Below are 20,869 nucleotides of genomic sequence, written 5' to 3' on the forward strand. Positions count from 1 at the left end.
TCACGACTTGTCCATAGCTTTGAGCTTTTTAAGCTCTGACCACGCTCTCTCAATTTTCTTTTCTTCATTGTAATCACCTTCAGTTTTGTCAACCTATCCTCAAAATTTTCTTCAGTCCGATACTTTGAAATTTAGCTCTTCAATTATTAGCACATTATGAAATTTATTTCTCTGCTATTTTAACAAAGCTGTTCACCCACTTGTCTTAAACAGGTTAGTGTCTCCATTATAATAGCCAATAAAGGAATTTCATAGAAATACATTAGGCTTAGTATGCCAATATTTAAAGGGATGAATTTTAAGGCACAAGAATCACCTATATTGCTCACTTGTAAACTGTCTTCAATATATTAGTGAAATATATCTAAGCCACACACAGCATCACAAATGTAACATCACCAATGACTTATACAATAATTCAAATAATCTGTCTTGAAAATATGAAATCTACTTGAGATGCATCCCAAACTTGATAACTTCATACTGACTGAATACTTTCAATGAATAGTCAATGTAACATTTTTCTTTACAAATTTTACCAACAGATACCTATCGACAGTTCATGCGTTGCATAGACACTATGACCTTGAGTGAAAGTTTTTCCAAGTGTCACCCTGCTGACTTCTTGCTACTTTTTGGATTTCCCACTGGAAGTGGGAGGAGGGTGGGAAGATGTACAATATGTCTGTCACCCTCAAAGCCTCCCTGATAAAGTGTGACATCACCACTGACACCTGGGAACCCTTGGCCGAAGACTGCCCGAGGTGGAGAAAGTGCATCTGGGAGGGTGTTGAGCTCTTCGAATCTCAACGCCGAGAGCGTGAAGAGGTCAAGCGCAGGCAGCGGAAGGAACGTGTGGCAAACCAGTCCCACCCCACCCCACCCCTTCCCTCAATGACTATCTGTCCCACCTGTGACAGAGTCTGTGGCTCTCGTATTGGACTGTTCAGTCACCAAAGAACTCACTTCAGGAGTGGAAGCAAATCTTCCTCGATTCCGAGGGACTGCCTATGATGATGATGATGATGATGATGTCATTATATAGGCAGATGTGTGGTGATGCTATGCAAATGGTGGAAATATGTTCACTGTTTGCACATAGCAAGGCTTGCCAATTTAATTCTGTTGTCCAGCATTGCTATGGGCGGTGAAGGGTCAATTAAAATTTAAAGGGCCAGCAAGCCCCTGTGATGCTATGGTGCTTTTTAAAAGACATTTCATAAAACAAAATTCAAAGTTTTCTGTCTGGCAAAGAGGCTGGAGGCCATGTTACACTGTGGGAGGTGTCTAAGGTCTGCAGCATCCAAACTCTGCCCCTCTAGGGAGACTCCCTGGCAAATGACACAAAACCCCTTAAAATTACAAATAGCCCTTATGCTGGAAAGTTGAGTCAGAGGAGCAACCTTCGTCCATGCCAACGATGCACCAGGATTTTTTAGTGGCGTAAGTTACACCATAAATAAAAATATTTCACACCCATTTCTTTTCTGATTACAATTTAAAACAGAATTAAAGAAATTTATAGTTAGTACAAGTAAATTGTGTCATTTTACCTGTGACCTAGAAGGATGGTGATCAGGACTGAAGAGTTTTTCAGCAGTGGTTTCTAATAGTCGTATGCCCTGTGGAAAGAAAATCACAATGAGCGTTACTCAGCCTTTTCCCTCATCCCTTCAACAATTCTGATTTGGGAAATTTGGAGCGGTGAATAACTAACATTTAGATAGTGTTTGTAGGTTAGAAATTGATGAGGAAAAAGAACAAGAAGAGGAAAGCAAAGGGGGCAAGGGATATAGACAAGATTTAAAAAAAAGAAAATAATGAGAAATCAGAAGAAAGAGGGAATAAAGAATACGATTGCAAAACAAAGCACAGTTTGAATTGTAGATACTTAAATGCACCAAGTATTCTGAATAAAATTGGAGAACTAAATTACAATGAGGGGGGGGGTGCGGTTGATATAATAGATTTAGCTGAGACATGGTTTGCCCTAGAGCAGAGCTGGGAGTTAAACGTTTCTAGTTTCAGGAGGAATGGAGTAGGAAAATATGAGGAAGTGTGGCAATATTCATTGAATATTGTGTAAAAGCACTGGAACTGACAAATGTTGTGAGTTCTTTGAGGAGATAAGTGTATTGACAGAGGAAGTGGATGTAATGTTTATGGATTTTCAAAAGCTGTATGATGTGTTGCATAAGAAGCTTATTGATAAGAATGGTTTTAAAAGGAGTGTTGCAGCATGGATAGGAATTTGGCTAAAGAACAGAAATCGTGAGAGTAATCCATCAATGTTTTTCAAACTGGAGTGATTTGAACTGTGGTGGGTTATTACAGGGACTCACCTTTCTCAGATATATATATATGATCTAGACTTGGTTTTGGGAAGACAATATTAACATTTGTAGATGACCAAAATATAGTGTGTGGTTAACTGTGAAGAGGATTGTAAATGAGTTCAGCAGGATATTGACAGGTTGATAGATTGGGCAGATAGATGCCAGATTAAATTTAATGCAGAGAAATGTGGGGTAATACATTTGGGAAGATGGAATGAGAAAAAGGTATATACATTAAATGTGTTAAGTATGGATGAACTCCACAAGACTGAGTACTGTGAGCTAAAACTGATGTGAACTTAGCCTCTTTAATACAACTCCAGAGTGCCTAAGCAGCATGGCAGACAACCTTTTTTACTCCCTTGCACAAGGTGTGCAGGTGACCCTTGATCTTTGCGCCCTCTGGTGGCAAGTCTTACACAATTACAATGTTTACATACATAATATCACTCCCCCCCCCCAAAGTCTTTACAAGTTGAGACGATCTGGGGCCCTACGCTCCCTGGTTGATCATCTGAGTTCAAACTCTGGCATGAGTGAGCTGCACTGCAGCGCGGCTGGTCTGACAGGATTGTTGGGAATGGTGGGTTCATCCTCTTGATTGACAGCGAGGTCGATTGCTGGTTGGGTGTGTGTTGGTGGATCGATGACGGTGATGTCCTCTTCAGGTTGTTCCTGGTTGTCGGTGAACTGCAGTTTGGTCTGATCCAAATGCTTTCTGCACATTTGTCCATTCAATAGTTTGACTGTAAACACACTATTCCCCTCCTTGGCCAAGACAGTGTCAGCAACCCATTTAGGACCATGACCGTAATTAAGGACAAACACAGGGTCGTTATCAATGTCACGCGATACAGCCGCGCAATCGTGGTTCATGTTTTGTCGGTGACGCCGGGTTTCCACGTGATCATTTAGATCCGGTAGACTAGGGAGAGCCTGTTTTTGAGTGCTATTTTCATTAACAATTCTGCCGGGGGAACCCCAGTGAGCGAGTGGGGTCGCGTCTGGTAGCTGAGCAGAACCCGAGATAAGCAGGTCTGCAAGGAGCCTTCTGTCACGCGTTTCAAGCCCTGCTTGATAGTTTGGACTGCCCGTTCTGCTTGACTATTGGATGCGGGCTTAAACGGGGCAGACCTGACATGCTTGATGCCATTGCGGGTCATAGACTCGTTGAATTCCGAGCTGGTGTAACATGGTCCATTGTCACTGACAAGGACGTTGGGCAAGCCATGGGTGGCGAACATAGCCCGGAGGCTTTCAATGGTGACAGTGGATGTGCTGAATGACATGATTACGCATTCAATCCATTTAGAGTAAATGTCCACTACACTAAAAACATCTTTCTGAGAAAGGGGCCAGCAAAATCTATGTGGATCCTGGACCACGGTTTGGAGGGCCATGACCACAGACTCAATGGAACCTCCGTTGGTGCATTGCTCAGTTGTGAGCACGTGTTGCACTGGTGTACGCATGACTAAGTCCGAGTCAATGCCGGGCCACCAAACATGCGACCTGGCCGCCTTCATGACTATGCCGGGTGGGTATTGTGTAGGTCGCGTATAAACATTTTGTCATATATGTATACTCTGTATATACTATGCTGGTACCACTAGAGGGTGCAACTGTGAGAGGCCCAGGCAGGAGCTGTATAAAAGGCTGGGCACCATGTGGTGAAGGCACTCTGCAGACGATAAAGAGACTAAGGTCACAGCAGTTCAAGCACAGCATTAGGACTCGTGGAGTTATTCTACAGATAAGTAGAGACACATTAACTGGTGACAAGCACAGATCACAGACTTACATGCAGAGATGGTTGCCGTTGGTAGTTGAAAAGTTTACAGAGGGTGAAGCCTTTACTCGGGTTTTGCTGGCCAGGTATCACTTCTACACACACCGCCGCACCGAGGACCAGGATTTAGCGTAATATGTCGCAGACCTATGAAGGCTCACGGAACCGTGCGAATTTGGCGAACTCCTCAACAATGTGTTTTCGCAACGGAACGGGACGTGAAGTGGACCATCACCTTAAGCCAGGCGTTCACGACCTCAATGTTGAGATTCTCCCAGAATCAAAACTCACTGGCAAGTACTGTGTAGAAAATAACTGTTGATCAAAGAATTAGTCCAACTCAGAGTTCGCCAAGGGGTGTAAATGTGAGTCGTTTAACATGCTGGCGTTGTGGGGGTAACCATCTGTGTCTGTGTCGATTTAGACACTATGTATGCAAAGGCTGCGGCCAAAAGGGCCACCCACAGTGAATGTGCAGAAGAACTGCGACTCAAAACGTAGCAGAGGAGTCGGCAGGAGGTTTCCGATCCAGCAAGGATCATAAAGTACAAGCTAGAGAGGCGACTCAGCCTGAGGAAGCAAAAGTCCCCCCATGATGAAAGTCAAGATAAATGGCATTCCTGTTTCCATAGGAGTTGGACACGAGGCGAGTCAGTCACTTATGAGCCAGAAGGTATTTGAGAGGCTGTGGGGCAACAAAGAACAAAGACCCATGCTGAGCCTGATTCAGACAAGGCTGCGTACTTACACCAAGGAACTGATTCCAGTTAACAGCAGTGCGAACATACAAATATCCTATGATGGAGAGATACACAAATTGCCACTGTGGGTTGTACCAGGCGACGGGCCAACGCTGCTTGGCAGAAGCTGGATGGGGAAGATTCGGTGGAACTGGGAAGATGTCAAAGCACTATCTTCAGTGGATGATGCTTCCTGTGCTCAATTGCTGAGCAAGTTCTCATCCTTATTTGAACCAGGCATCGGCAACTTCACAGGCGCCAAGGTGCAGATCCACTTGGTCCCCGAGGCACGGTCTGTTCATCACAAGGCTCGAGCGGTCCCTTACATGATGAGGGAGAAAGTGGAGATCGAATTGGATAAACTTCAACGCAAGGGAATCATATCATCAGTCGAATTCAGCGAGTGGGCCAGCCCGATTATTCTGGTACTAAAGAGCGATGGCACGATCAGAATCTGCAGCGACTACAAGGTAACGATCCACCGAGTTTCATTACAGGACCAGTACCTGCTACCCAAAGCTGATGATCTCTTTGCGACATTAGCAGGGGGAAAGGCATTCTCCAAGCTGGATCTAACCTCCGCTTACATGACCCAGGAGCTGGCTGAGTCGTCAAAAAAATTAACGTTCATTAACACACACACATGGGACTGTTTTTGTGTCACAGGTGCCCGTTCGGGATCTGCTTGGCTATAACCATCTTCCAAAGGAACAGCGAGAGTCTGTTGAAATTGGTTCCATGCACCGTTGTATTTCAGGAAGACATCCTAATCACTGGTCATGACACTACCGAACATCTGCACAAGCTGCAAGAGGTTTTAAGTCGACTAAACAGAGTCGGACTCTGGCTGAAACGATCCAAGTGTGTCTTCCTGGCGCCAGAGGTAGAATTCCTGGGGAGGAAGATTGCGGCAAACGGCATCAGGCCCACGGACTTGAAGACAGAGGCCATCAAGAATGCACACAGGCCACGAAATGTAACAGCTCTGCACTTGTTCCTGGAACTCTTCAACTATTTCGGTAACTTTCTTCTAGGGTTGAGCACCTTGCTCGAATCGTTGCACAAGTTGCTACGCAAGGGAGACGACTGGGTTTGGGGTCAAAATCAAGAGGCCGCATTCAAAAAGGCCAGAAACGTGCTGTGTTCGAACAAGTTGCTTGTATTGTATGACCCAGGTAAACGTCTAGTTTTAGCGTGTAACGCGTCGTCGTATGGTGTCGGGTGTGTTTTACAGCAAGCAAATGTAGCGGGCTAACTCCATATGCGTAGCATATGCGTCTAGAAGTCTATCCAAGGCCGAAATAGCCTACAGTATGGTCAAGAAGGAGAATTTGGCCTGTATCTATGGGGTAAAAAAAATACACCAGCATTTGTTCAGACTTAGCTTCGAGTTAGAAACCGACCACAAGCCTCTAATGTCACTGTTTTCAGAAAGCAAAGGCATAAACACCAAAGATGGGAGCTAACACTGTCGGCCTACGATTATACGATCCGCCACAGGCCAGGCACTGAGAACTGCGCCGATGCCCTCAGCCGGCTACCGTTGACTACCTCCGGGGTGGAAATGGAGCAGCCCGCAGACCTGTGCCTGGTCATGGACATCTTCGAAAGCGAAGGGTTACCCGTAACGGCCCGCCAAATCAGGACCTGGACCAACCAGGACCCTGTGTTATCTCTTGTAAAAGTTGCGTCCTCAATGGGGGCTGGTCAGTGGTCCCAAGAGAAATGCAAGACGAGATAAAGCCGTTTCACCGTCGTAAAGGTGAAATGTCCATCCAATCGGATTGCCTCTTATGGGGCAACTGTGTCATCCTGCCAAAAAAAGGCAGGGCAACCTTGATACGCGACCTACACAGTGGCCACCCAGGCATAGTCATGATGAAGGCTATCACTAGGTCCCACGTCTGGTGGCCCGGCATTGACTCGGAGTCGTGCGTGCGCCAGTGTAACACTTGCTCACAATTGAGCAATGCCTCCAGGGAGGCTCCACTTAGTCTGTGGTCCTGGCCCTCAAAACCATGGTCCAGGATTCACGTAGATTATGCGGGCCCCTTTCTAAGAAAAATGTTCTTCGTTTTAATGGACGCCTACTCTAAGTGGATCGAATGTGCAATAATGGCATCCAGCATGTCCACCGCCACCATTGAAAGCCTCAGGGCCATGTTCGCCACCCATGGCTTGCCCGACATTCTGGTCAGCGACACTGGTCCGTGTTTCACCAGCTCAGAATTCAATGAATTCATGACCCGCAATGGCATCAAGCATGTCAGGTCTGCCCCGTTCAAGCCCGCATCCAACAGCCAAGCGGAGTGGACAGTCCAAACCATAAAGCAGAGCTTGAAACGTGTCATGGAAGGCTCCTTACAAACCCGCCTATCCCAGGTGCTGATCAATTACAGGACACGGCCCCACTCACTTACTGGGGTCCCCCCTGCGGAGTTACTAATGAAACGTGCACTGAAAACCAGGTTCTCCTTAGTCCACCCTGACCTCAACGATCAGGTGGAAACCAGGCGTTATCAGCAAAACATGATCGCGCGGCTGCATCACGCGACATCACTGTAAACAACCCAGTGTTTGTGCTAAGTCATGGTCATGGCCCCAAATGGGTCGCTGGCACTGTTTCAGCCAAGGAGGGGAATACAGTGTTTGCTGTCAAATTGCTTAACGGACAAACGTGCAGAAAGCATTTGGACCAGACCAAATTGCGATTTACAGGTAACCAGCAACTACTGCGAGAGGACCTTACCTTCAGCGATCCACCTACACACACCCAATCAGCAACAGACCTAGCTGCCAACCACGAGGATGATCTCCAACAATCCAGTCAGACCAACAGCACTGCAAGACAGCAGTGGTCCGACCAACTCACCCATGCCAGAAGTGACACTCAGTCAATCTACCAGGGAGCGCAGAGTTCCAGATCGCCTCAACCTGTAACTAACACACATCAAAGACTCTGGGAGGGGAATGTTGTCATATATGTATACTCTGTGTATATACTATGCTGGTACCACTAGAGGGTGCAAATATGGGAGGCCCAGGCAGGAGCTGTATAAAAGGCTGGACACCACGCGGTGAAGACACTCTGCAGACGATAAAGAGACTAAGGTCACAGCAGTTCAAGCACAGCACTAAGCCTTGTGGAGTTATTCTACAGATAAGTAGAGACACATTACATTTCCCTGCCTTTTTTTGGCAAAACCACGTGATTACCCCATAAGAGACAATCCGACTGGATGGACATTTCATCTTTGTGTTGATGAAACGGCTTAATTTCATCTTGCATTTCCCCGGGAACGGCCGACCAGCTCCCGTTGAGGACAGAACTTTTTACAAGTGATAGCACAGGATCCTGGCTGATCCTAGTCCTGATCTGACAAGCAGTGACGGGTGACCCCTCGCTCTCAAAAGCATCCAGAAGCAAGTCCCTGGTAGTGGGCAATGGTAGTCGACAGAGGGCATCGGCACAGTTCTCCGCCGTGCCTGGTCTGTGGCGGATAACATAGTCATAGGCGGACAATGTTAGTGCCCATCTTTGGATGCGGGACGACGCAATGGTGTTTATACCTTTGCTTTCTGAAAACAGCGAAATGAGTGGTTTGTGGTCGGTTTCAAGCTCAAACCGAAGTCCAAGTAGGTATTGGTGCATTTTCTTAACCCCATATACACATGCTAACTCCTCTTTCTCAACCATACTGTAGGCTCTTTCAGTCTTAGACTGACTTCTAGACATGTATGCAACCAGTTGAAGTTTGCCCGATACATTGGTTTGCTGCAACACACAGCCGACCCTGTACAAAGATGCTAGCACTAATCTTTTACACGGGTCATACAGTACAAGTAACTTATTAGAACAAAGTAGGTTTCTGGCCTTCTCAAAAGGCTGTCTCCTGAGATTTACCCCAAACCCTTACGTAGCAACATGTGCAATGGTTCCAGCAAAGTGCTTAACCCGGGTAGAAAGTTACCAAAGTAGTTGGAGTCCCAGGAACGAACGCAACTCCGTCACATTCTGTGGTCTGGGTGCATTCTTGATGGCCTCTGTCTTTGAGTCCGTGGGTCTGATGTCGTCTGCCGCAATCTTTCTCCACAAAAATTCGACCTCTGGCGCCAGGAAAACACACTTGGAGCGTTTCAGCCCGAGTCCCACTCTGTCTAGTCGACTTAGAACCTCTTCCATGTTGTGCAGGTGTTCGGTGGTGACACGACCAGTGATCAGGATGTCGTCTTGAAACACAACGGTGCACGGAACCGATTTCAGCAGACTCTCCGTGTTCTCTGGAAGATGGCAGCAGCTGAGCGAATCCCAAAAGTGCACCTGTGGTATATAAACAGTCCTTTGTGCATGTTGATGCACGTCCATCTTTTCGAAGGTTCAGCCAGCTCCTGTGTCATGTCGGCGGAGGTTAGGTCCAACTTAATGAACGACTTCCCCCCCCGCTAACGTTGCAAACAGGTCATCTGCCTTGTGTAGTGGGTACTGGTCCTATAACGAGACTCTGTTGATCGTTACCTTGTAGTCTCCACAGATTCTGACCGTGCCATCGCTTTTCAACACCGGAACAATCGGACTGGCCCACTCGTTGAACTCGACTGGCAATATGATTCCCACTCGTTGAAGTCTGTCCGGTTCGATCTCGACTTTCTCCCTCATCATATATGGAACCGCTCGAGACTTGTGATGAATGGGCCTTGCATCGGGGACTAGATGGATCTGCACCTTGGCGCCTGTGAAGTTGCCGATGCCTGGTTGAAATAGCGACGGAAACATGCTCAGCACTTGGGCGCACGAGGCATCATCCACTGAAGATAGTGCTTTGATGTCGTCCCAGTTCCATCGAATCTTTCTCAGCCAGCTTCTGCCGAATAGTGTTCGGTCATCGCCTGGTACAATCCACAGTGATAAATCATGCACAGCTCCATCGTACGATATCTTAACTGCCGCAGCGCCAATGACTGATATGAGCTCTTTGGTGTAGGTGTGCAGCTTTGTCTGAATCGGGCTCAGTTTGGGTCTTTGTGTCTTGTTGCCCCACAGTTTCTCAAAAGCATTCTGGCTCATAATTGACTGACTCGCCCCCCGTGTCCAACTCCATTGATACCGGAATACCGTTCAATTTGACTTTCAGCATAATAGGAGGGCTCTGGGTGGAGAAGGTGTGTACCCCATACACTTCTTCCTCGGGTTGAGTTGCCTGTCTTGTTTGTTCTGTGTCATCTACGCCGGATCGATCATCCTCTGCCGACTCTGCCACGTGGTGAGTCACAGCACTCTTGCACATTCACTGGAGGTGCCCCATTGTTTCGCAGCCTTTGCACACGTAATGCTTGAATCGACATTGATGGGCTCGATGATTACCCCCGCGGTGCCAACATGGTGCTAATGGATTGGCATTCATGCCCGATGGCGGACTCTGAGTCATCCTAGGTCTTGTAGCTGCAGACGTGTAGGCCCTGCCATGTGCAGTTCTGCCTGCTGAAGGTGTTATTTTATGCACAGTACTTGCCGGTGAGCTTCGATGCTGGGAAGATATCTGTCTGGTATTATCGCTCGTGGATATGAATGCCTGGGCTATCGTGATGGCCTTGCTCAGGTCGAGAGATTCGGCAGACAGCAGCTTGCGGAGAATGACCTCGTGGCCGATGCCAAGCACAAAAAAGTCCCGCAGCATTTCCCCCAAAAATCCAGCAAATTGACAAGTTCCCGCAAGGCGTCTCAGGTCGGCGACATAACTCGCCACGTCCTGGCCCTCGGAGCGATGGTGCGTGTAGAAGCGATACCTGGCCATCAAGATGCTCTCCTTCGGCTTCAGGTGTTCCCGAACCAGCGTACACAACTCTGTATATGTCTTCTCCGTTGGTTTCTCCGGTGCTAGCAGATTCTTGATGAGACCGTATATTGTGGTCACACACACGGTGAGGAGAATCACCCTGCGCTTAATCGCTGTATCGTCCCCATCCAGCTCGTTGGCCACGAAGTACTGGTCGAGACGCTCAACGAAGGCTTCCCAATCATCACCCTCTACAAATCTCTCTAGAATACCAACGGCAGCCATGACCACGTGAAAGTTCGTAATCTGCTACCCGTCGCCAATTGTTAAGTATGGAAGAACTCCACAAGACTGAGTACTGTGAGCTAAAACTGATGTGACCTTAGTCTCTTTAATACAACTCCAGAGTGCCTAAGCAGCATGGCAGACAACCTTTTTTACTTCCTTGCACGAGGTGTGGAGGTGGTCCTTGGGCCTCCAACAGTTGCGGCCTCTGGTGGCAAGTTTTACACAGTTACAATGTTTACATACATAACAAAATGTTAAAACTTTAAAATGAGTAGAAGATGACTTAGAGGTTCAGATATACAAAACAATGATAAAGCCAGAAGAAAAGAACAAACTTGCATTTATATAGTGCCTCTCACAATCTCAGGATGTTCCAATGCGCTTCACAGACAATGAAGTACTTTTTGAAGTGTAGCCACTGTTGTAATGTAGGGAAACATAGCAGCTAATATGTACACAGTAAGTTCCACAAACAGCAATGAGATAAATGACCAGAAAGTATAGTTTGGTGGTGTTGATTGAGGGATAAATATTGGCCTGGAAACCAGGAGAACTTCCTGCTCTTGGAAAAGTGCTATGGGATCTTTTACATCTGCCTGAAAGGACAGACAGATTCTAGGTTTAACGTCTCTTCCGAAAAGGGGTGTGATGGAATACTCTCCGCTTGCCTGGGTGAGTGCAGCTTCAACAACATTTGAGCTCGACACCATCCAGGACAAAGCAGCCCACTTGATTGTCCACCCATTCACCATCTTAAACATTCACCTCCTCCACCACCGGCGCACCGTGGCTGCAGTGTGTATCATCTACAAGATGCACTGCAGCAACTCACCACCGCTTCTTCGGCAGCACCTCCCAAACCCGCGACCTCTACCACCTAGAAGGACAAGGGCAGCAAGTGCATGGGAACACCACCACCTCCACGTTCCCCTCCAAGTTACACACCATCCTGACTTGGAAATATATCGCCACTGAGCCAAAACTATAACCTAAAGCTGCAAAAAAAATATATGAGAAAAATGAAGTCAATTTGTCTGTGAGGTATTGTATTGCCTTTGTTCCATTTTGTTATGGTAGCTTCAGGTTTAAAATCAGGTTCACTGAAGGAATAAACTGCTGGCTGAAATGCGCAGGACCCATGTCCACAGATAAGGCAAATGGCTACAAGTGGTTGCTATAAAGTTAGGCAGTTTGATCATGTTAATACGTTTAAATGGTCAAGCTATTAAATTCAAATCTATTGATCGATTGGAGGTTCATTGAAATATCATCTTACTGATTCAGGTAATGATGCAGCAGGTTCCTCTTTGAAGATGAACTTGTGAATGGTATGAAATATAGGAGCAATGAGAGACTTATCTACATCCTTAGCTCCTCCTGTGTTAAAGAGAATAGGGTTATTAATGATGGTACCATACTGAACTAACTACATCAAAGAGGAGATTGAAGTTTCTAACTTTTGGACAAAATGTTATTCCCAAAATGTTCATAACGTAAGAATTAAGGGCCGGAGCTGGCCATACAGCCCCTCGAGCCTGCTTTTCCATTCAATAAGATCATGGCGGATCGTCGATCTCAATTCCACTTTCCCGCCCGCTCCCCATATCCCCGATTCCTCTGGAGTCCAAAAATCTATCGATCTCACCCTTGAATATACTCAACGACTCCAAAGCATCCACAGCACTTCAGGGCAGATAATTCCAAAGATTCACAACCCTCTAAGTGAGTAAATGCCACCTCATCTCAGTCTTAAAAGGCCGGCCCTTTATCCTGAGGCTATGTCTCCTAGTTCTAAACTCTCAAACCAGGGAAACAATCTATCAGCATTTATCCCGTCAACCCCCCTCAGAATCTTCTATGTTTCAATGAGATCACCTCTCATTCTTCTAAACTCCAGAAAGTATAGGCCCAATCTACTCAACCTCTCCTCATAGGACAACCCTCTCATCCCAGGAATCAATCAAGTGAACCTTTGTTGCACCGCCTCTAAAGAAAGTACATCCTTCCTTAAATAAGGAGACCAAACCTGTGCACAGTACTCCAGGTATGGTCTCACCAGGGCCCTGTACAATTGTAGCATGACTTCCGTACTCTTGTACTCCAACCCACTAGCTATAAAGGAACACATGCCATTTACCTTCTAATTGCTTGCTGTACCCACATGCTAACTCTGCATTTCTCGTACTAGGACACCCAAATCTCGCTGAACACCAACATTTAATAGTTTCTCACCATTTAAAAAATATTCTATTTTTCTATTCTTCCTACCAAAGTGAATAACCTCACGTTTCCCCACATTATACTCCATCTGCCACCTTATTGGCCACTCACTTAACCTGTCTATATCCCTTTGCAGGCTCTTTGCATCCTCCTCACATCTTACTTTTCCACCGAGCTTTGTATCGTCAGCAAACTTGGATACATTGCACTTGATCCCTTCATCCAAGTCATTGATATAGATTGTAAATAGCTGAAGCCCCAGCACTGATCCTTGCGGCACCCCACTAAGTACTGTTTGCCAACCGGAGAATGACCCTTTTATCCCGACTCTCTGTTTTCTGTCCATTAATCAGTCCTCTATCGATGCTAATATATTTTCCACAAACCCCAGTGCCCTTCATCAGCTCTAATAAGATTTTATAGATCCATGCCACAAAAATTTAATAATTCAGCAAAGGAAGTTGAACATTTCTCAATTTGTACAGAAAGAAATATAAACCTCTTTGTGCTTTTTGCCATGCAAATGTTACTGAAGTGTTTGGAAGAAAGGCTAATTGTAAGTGAAATAAACTATTTTCCCACAAGGAAGAGATTTTAATCTATAATTTAACATTTTAGACAATTGATAATTTTTTAAAAAATCCATAATAAACTGGTAGCAGAGCAATGCCATCTAAGTCAAACCAAGCCACATAACAGACTGAGCTTCACTTAGTACATGCCTACAGGTTAAACTATCTCCACTGCACGAAATGGCTTCTTACCTGTACACCAACCTCTTAGAGAACGAACTGTCAAAACTGTGAACTATGGAATAAGATTATTTAAATATGGTGTACTAAGTGGATGCACTTTATAAAACAGAAAAGTCAAATGAATAATGAGGTGTTACCACAAACACATTGACCAAGGCTAACGCCCCAAACTAACACCAACCAACAAGACTAACACCCCAGCTTCTAAATTATATAATTTTACTTTACTTACCAGTAACCTTACTGATTAGCAAACCTATTATAATTGTAGTCAGGCAACCAATTGGCGTGTAGTACCCATAGGATATGGAGCAGATATTTTCCATTATGCTGGGCCTAAAATATATTTAAAATGTTATTGATATTAGACATTCTATATTGTATATTTGGTTTAGTAAGTTATACAAAAACAAAGTTATGAGAGTTTTAACTCCTCCCGCTTAGCAGAAACCAGACAGGGGGTGGGGGGCAGTTTAAACGAGGGGAAAGACTTACCCCCTCCGATCCTGCTGGTTTCCCGCTATGTCCTGGTTAACCTGTTCTTTGAGCAGGTGAGCAGGACAACCGTCGCAAGTTGGCAGGGTCCTCTTTAACTATATAGATCGGGGCCCAATGACATCATTGGGACATAATCTACTATTTTATTCCGATGCCTGAGTGGGAGAGCAGTGACGGCTTCCCCTTCAGGCCTAAACTGCCAGGAGGTGGATCGTGAGAAAGAAAGAAAAAGAATGGAAAAAAAATAATTGATTGCATTTATATAGCGCCTTTCATGGCCACCAGACGTCTCAAAGCGCTTTACAGCCAATGAAGTACTTTTGGAGTGTAGTCACGGTTCTAATGTGTAAGAGGTCTGGACAGGTTAAGTTTAATTTTTTTTAGGTGTCCTTGTTGTGCAGGAGGGACAGGAGTGCTTCTCTGAGCCTTACAGCGAAGCCTTGGGCCTCCCTTACCTCGGGCTCCCTCACCCCACCCCCACCCTGATCACCTTCATCCCCTGATCCCCTTCACTCCCTCTTGACCATGCCTGTTAGCCTGTTCTAGACCAGGGGTGGACAATTATTTGGGCTGGAGTGCCACTTAACAAGTTTTGGTGAGCTTTTGAGGGCTGCACACACAAAATAAATTGTGTTAACAGCTACAATTAAAATTTATTATGGCATTTATTTTATAAAAAACCCTTCATGTCATTTCCACACTCGCATTTTAATAAGCGTTGTTATTTTTATTAATGAGCATGATGCAGGATCATGTTCCAACATGTTTGCCTGTCAGATTTGGGCTTCCATCGGTGGCCACACTTGCCAATTTTGCCACTCCACTCCTAGGCCCCAAGTTTCCACACGCTACAAAACAGGCGCCCCTCCGAGCTGGGCGCCCGTTTTTCGCGCCAAAAACGGCGCCTGAAAAAAAACGCGCGATTCTGGAGCGCCCTGCAGCTCCATGGCAGCTTGGCGTGGCGCCCAGGGGGGCGGAGCCTACCACTCGCGCCGATTTTGTAAGTGGGAGGGGGCGGATACCATTTAAATTAGTTTTTTTTCATGCCGGCAACCCTGCGCGTGCTCGTTGGAGCGTTCGCGCACGCGCAGTGTGAAGGAAACATTGGCACTCGGCCATTTTTGTAGTTCTTTGTAGCTGTTTAATTTTTGAACATTTTTTAATAAAAGCACATTGCCCTTTTATGATCAGCACTGAGGCTTCTTGCAGCAGTGAGAAGGTGCAGGAAGCCTCAGAAGTTGAGGCAGCCATTTCCCGACGGCCTCTCCCCCCCCCCCCCCCCCTGCTGTCGGGAACGGCTGTCTCAACTTCTGAGGCTTCCTGCAGCCTTCTCACTGCCTCCTTCCCCCCCCCGGCCCGTCATCGGGAACTGCCTCCTTCCCCCCCCCGCTGCGGTCGGTCGGTCGGGCCCTCACTCCCTCCCTCCTGCCGTCGGGAACGGCTGCCTCCTCCCTGCCTCCCGTTCGCGGGAACGACGCCACACCGCTGAGCTGACTGAACCTGCCTGAAGCACTTTCACACAGGTAGGAAGATGGTTTATTTAATCTTTTCTTGGCTTATAAATGTTTATTCAGGTTGGATTTATTTGTATAATATTTGTAGAAGTATAAATAATGATTTATTGTAGAATTTAATGACTTCCCTTCCCCCCCCCCGCACCTCGTTCTGGACGCCTAATTTGTAACCTGCGCCTGATTTTTTAATGTGTAGAACAGGTTTTTTCAGTTCTACAAAAATCTTCACTTGCTCCATTCTAAGTTAGTTTGGAGTACGTTTTCACTGTGGAAACTTTCAAATCAGGCGTCAGTGACCGGACACGCCCCCTTTTGAAGAAAAAATTCTGTTCCAAAGTGATACTGTTCTAACTGACTAGAACTGCAGAAAAGAAAATGTGGAGAATTGCGATTTCTAAGATAGTCCGTTCTCCACCAGTTGCTCCTAAAAATCAGGCGCAAATCATGTGGAAACTTGGGCCCCTAATTTTGACATGCGCTGATTTACAGCCTCCAATAAATCTGTTCTTGTTGTCGTATTTTACTAATAAAGTTGAGGTCCAACTGACATCACAGGACATTATAGCATAATGAGGCCCCCATCTGTTTCTGGCAGCAGCCCTGGCCACCTATTTCGGGGCCCTATCTATGGGGCCAAGTTTCGGCCTGAGTTGTTCCTGTTTTTTGGAAGCAACTGGTTTAGAATGGAGTACCTTAGAAATTTGAATTCTTGACATTTAGTTTGCTCCAGTTCTAGTCAGTTAGAACAGTTTTGGAACAGAATTTTTTTTTCAAAAGGGGGCGTGAGGAGGGGGAGGGGGGAGGAGGAGAAGGGGAGTGGGGGAGGAGGAGAAGGGGGGAGGAGGAGAAGGGGGGAGGAGGAGGAGGAGGAGGAGGGGGGAGGGGGAGGAGGAGGAGGAGGGGGGAGGGGGAGGGAGGAGAAGGGGGGTGGGGGAGGAGGAGAAGTAGGGATGGGGAGGAGAAGGGGGATGGGGGAGGAGTCCAGGTCCGGGCTGCGCCGTTTTAGGCGCGGCCCAAAACTTGGGCCCTAACAGCGGACAGGAAGATGGCAGTAATTTTGGTGATTTTGGTCTCACTACTGCCTCATTCCTGCCGAAAAATGGGGCACAAAGAGACCACAACTTGGCACTCAAGTGTTTCATTGAATATCATTGATTTATTGCAGTAGATTATTTGTGAAGAGAGAAGTTCTTTGACTCCTGAAATAGTTTTCTGCACCTGTGGGCATCATCAATGCCAGCATTTTAAACTATTCTCACTCTTTACAACAACAACAGCTTGTATTTATATAGTGTCTTTAACATAGTAAAACATCCCAATGCACTTCACAGGTGTGTTATAAGACAAAAAAATTTGACACCAAGCCATATAAGGAGAAATTAGGGCAGATGACCAAAAGCTTGGTCAAAGAAGTAGGTTTTAAGGAGCGTCTTAAAGGAGGAAAGAGAGGTAGAGAGGTGGAGAGGTTTAGGGAGGGAGTTCCGGAGCTCAGGACTTAGACAACAGAAGACACAACTACCAATGGTTGAGCGATTATAATCAGGAATGCTCAAGAGGGCAGAATTAGAGGAGCGTAGATAATTTGGGGCGTTTTGAGGCAGGAGGCGATTACAGAGCTAAGGAAGGGTGAGGCCAAGGAGGGATTTGAAAACAAGGATGAGAATTTTGAAATCGAGGCATTGCTTAACCGGGAGCCAAGGTGATGGGTGAATGGGACTTAGTGCGAGTTTGGACATAGGCAGCTGAGATTTGGTCGACCTCAAGTTTACCTAGGGTAGAATGTGGGAGGCCAGCCGGGAATGTTTTGGAATAGTCAAGTCTAGAGGTAACAAAAGCATGGATGAGGGTATCAGCAGTGGGTGAGCTGAGGCAAGGACGGAGATGGATGATGTTACGGAGGTGGAAATAGGCGGTCTTAGTTACGCTGCGGATATGTAGTCGAAAGCTCATTTCAGGGTCAAATATGGCACCAAGGTTGCAGAAGCGTGCTGTATGTTATGGTATATTCATTCATGGTTCAGCCTCAGACAGATGCCAGAGAGAGGGATGAGTCAGTGGCTAGGGAACGGAATTTGTGCTGGGGACCGAAAACAATGGCTTCGATCTTCCCAATATTGAATTAGAGAAAATTTCTGCTCATCCAGAACTGGATGTCGGACAAGCAATCTGACAATTTAGAGACAGTGGAGGGCTTGAGAGAAATGATGGTGGGGTAGAGCTGGGTGTCATCAGCGTACATGTGAAAACTGGCGCTGTGTTTTCGGATGATGTTGCCAAAGGGCAGCCTATAGATGAGAAATAGGAGGGGGCCAAGGATAGATCCTTCGGGGACCCCAGGGGTAACGATGGGGGAATGGGAAGAGAAGCCATTGCAGCTGATTCTCTGGCTACGATTAGGTGGATGAATGAAACCAGGCGAGTGCAGTCCCACCCATTTTTACAATGATCATAATGGACTATCAAAACAATATTTTTAACTGGGCCTCCTGTACAGATGGCTTCCTCCCCAAAGCTATTTCTCCTAGAATCCACTTCCCTAGCCAGCCAAACGCTCTCAGACTTCATGCCAGCTCTAACAGCAATCTCTAATTGGCTACTCAGCCTCAATCTAGGTCTCGGTTTTGCCTGAGTACCCTGCTCATTTTCTCTGGCATATCTTCATCAGTAAATGAGCTCTCAGAAGCATAGTTACAGGAATGCTATTAGTAACTAATTCAAGGTCACACCTGGCCTGTGAGAACTGCCTGAATCAAACTATTTCACAGAGATGAGAACCTTGACTTACCTCCTGAATCTAGAAACACTTAAATCTCAGAATTGTTTTTGCAAAAAACGCCATTTGCTCATGCACAAAAAATATACGCGATTCGCGCATGTATATTTTCCGCGTATCCGCAAATCGGCATTTTTTTTGATCAGGTTTAGGCATTCCACTGGGACCCACTGTGCGAGCCGGATAAAATCAATTGGTGGGCCGGATAGGGCCCCGGGTCAAATTTTGCCCACCACTGTTCTAGACTCACCAGACAGGGGAAACAGCCTCTCAGCATCTACTCCCTTAAGAATTATATACATCTCCTGGCAGAACAAAGATGAGGCTGGAATGTATTATTCACAACATTGATTTTGCTGTTTTGTTGTCTGTGCAAATTGCAGTATCTTATGGTATATTCATACATGGTTTTAACAAACAAATTTAAAAACAAATTCCCATTCTGTGTTGACTTACGTTTTGTCTGGTGTTGGAGATGTAATCATAGTTGTGACGAACGTTGTTATATTCATGGGGTTTGAGGTGGTGCCATTAGGTAAACGACAACCTGCTGTTGATGTCTTGAGTTTCCTTCTAAATCTAGCAGCAGGTTTGTGCATTTGAGCACCGATTCCCAAAAATATGGAAATGCTAAAACTAACAAGCATACCCACAAACGCTCCCTGGGAAAAATGAAAAGAAGAAAAGGCTATTTTCAAGACATATAGAAGTACAGATAAACCAATTAGTCTATCTTTTTTGGTTGCAGTGGTCAGCTTCAGTTAACATTGTTTTGGTTGTTCACAGGTAATAGATATGCATTCATCTGACACAAATGGCTGGAATTTTTCAGGGCTTCTCCCAATCTCCTGTCATAACTTTTGCAGAAACCTCGGAGGAGCATATGCTCCGTTTCTCCAAGCTTTCCATCAATCTTCCACTAAAGTTGTGGTGGGAGATCAGGAAAAAGTCCATGTAATTACTACTTCAAAACTTTTACAGTTGCACCAAAGGCCCTTAACAATTTAACTGATGAGCGATTTTATTTCAAGATTTCTTCAAAAGCTAAGGTAGCAGTGGGAGTGCCTCAGTGCCCTGGGTGAGGAGAGCTAATTAGCCAGGATTCATGCTTCACAACACTATTCAGCAATCCCTGCCGATTGTTCACACACGCACTTCAGGAAAGATATGATTATAGGTATGGTAGCATTGTGGCAATGTTACTGGATTAGTAATCCAGAGCTCTGGACGAATGATCTGGAGACATGAGTTCAAATCCCACCATGGCAGCTGGGAAATTTAAATTCAGTTAATTAAATAAATCTGGAATAAAAAGCTAGTATCAGTAACCATGACACGATTGTCGTAAAAACCGATCTGGTTCATTAATCTCCTTTAGGGAATGAAAGCTGCAGTCCTTACACGGTCTGGCCTATATGTGACTCCGAACCCACAGCAATGTGGTTGACTTTTAACTGTTCTCTGAAACGGAAGGGCTAGCAAGCCACTCAGTTGTCAAGAAGGCAGCTCACTGCCACCTTGTCAAGGGGCAATTAGGAATGGCCAATAAATGCCGGCCTTGCCAGTGACGCCCATATCCCGTGAATGAATAAAAGCTTGGCTGTAATGTGTCCTTCCTCCCTTGAGCAATTAGACTGTGGCAGTCACTGTGAAATTTCACACATCAATAAAGACCACAAAGCTGAGTTACCAGGGTGTGACCCACAGCTGTGAAGTCCGGCAAGGATCAATGCCTGTAAGAGAGGGGAGGAGAGAAAATGAGCAGAGGAAGTTGATGGGGGGAAAAAAAAAGTCCAGTGTGCTATTAGCCACTGTGAGGTTCCCCTCACCCCCTCCAACACCAACTCATCTGCACCAGCCCCCTGGCTCTGCTGAGCCAGTGATTTCCCTCCCATGCCCTCCACCCACTGTCCGCAGCTCATGGGCTGCATGTAAATGAAACTGGTGTCTCATAATGGCTTGGGCCTCATGGTGGTAACAACGGGCGGCTGAGAGGGGCACTGCACCCACCACTCCTCATTTGGTGTGTGCCAAAGTTAAAATCGCCTATTGTTATCAGCAGGACTTAACTAAACTCATTAACTCTGGCACATAGACAGGCAAGTAAAGGCAAATGTACATGCTACATTCATTAATTTTAACACTGATTAATTAAGTACCAATAGTATAGTTAGAATATTAA

The 20,869-nt window shown here is 46.0% G+C and overlaps 1 protein-coding gene across 1 annotated transcript in view; it reads right to left on the reverse strand.

The window, feature by feature from the left end:
• The window catches only part of LOC139226232 (sodium-coupled monocarboxylate transporter 1-like), a 79,114-nt gene continuing 58,245 nt past the window's right edge, over window positions 1–20,869 (reverse strand). The window contains exons 14-18 of the mRNA XM_070856854.1: window positions 19,144–19,349; window positions 14,135–14,238; window positions 12,204–12,304; window positions 1,554–1,622; window positions 1–93 (exon numbers count right to left, since the gene is read on the reverse strand). Of these exons, the coding sequence (XP_070712955.1) occupies window positions 1–93; window positions 1,554–1,622; window positions 12,204–12,304; window positions 14,135–14,238; window positions 19,144–19,349 (573 nt within the window). The remainder of the gene's footprint in view (window positions 94–1,553; window positions 1,623–12,203; window positions 12,305–14,134; window positions 14,239–19,143; window positions 19,350–20,869) is intronic.

The sequence above is a fragment of the Pristiophorus japonicus genome, chromosome 16 (assembly GCF_044704955.1).
Source record: "Pristiophorus japonicus isolate sPriJap1 chromosome 16, sPriJap1.hap1, whole genome shotgun sequence".
NCBI lineage: Eukaryota > Metazoa > Chordata > Chondrichthyes > Pristiophoridae > Pristiophorus > Pristiophorus japonicus.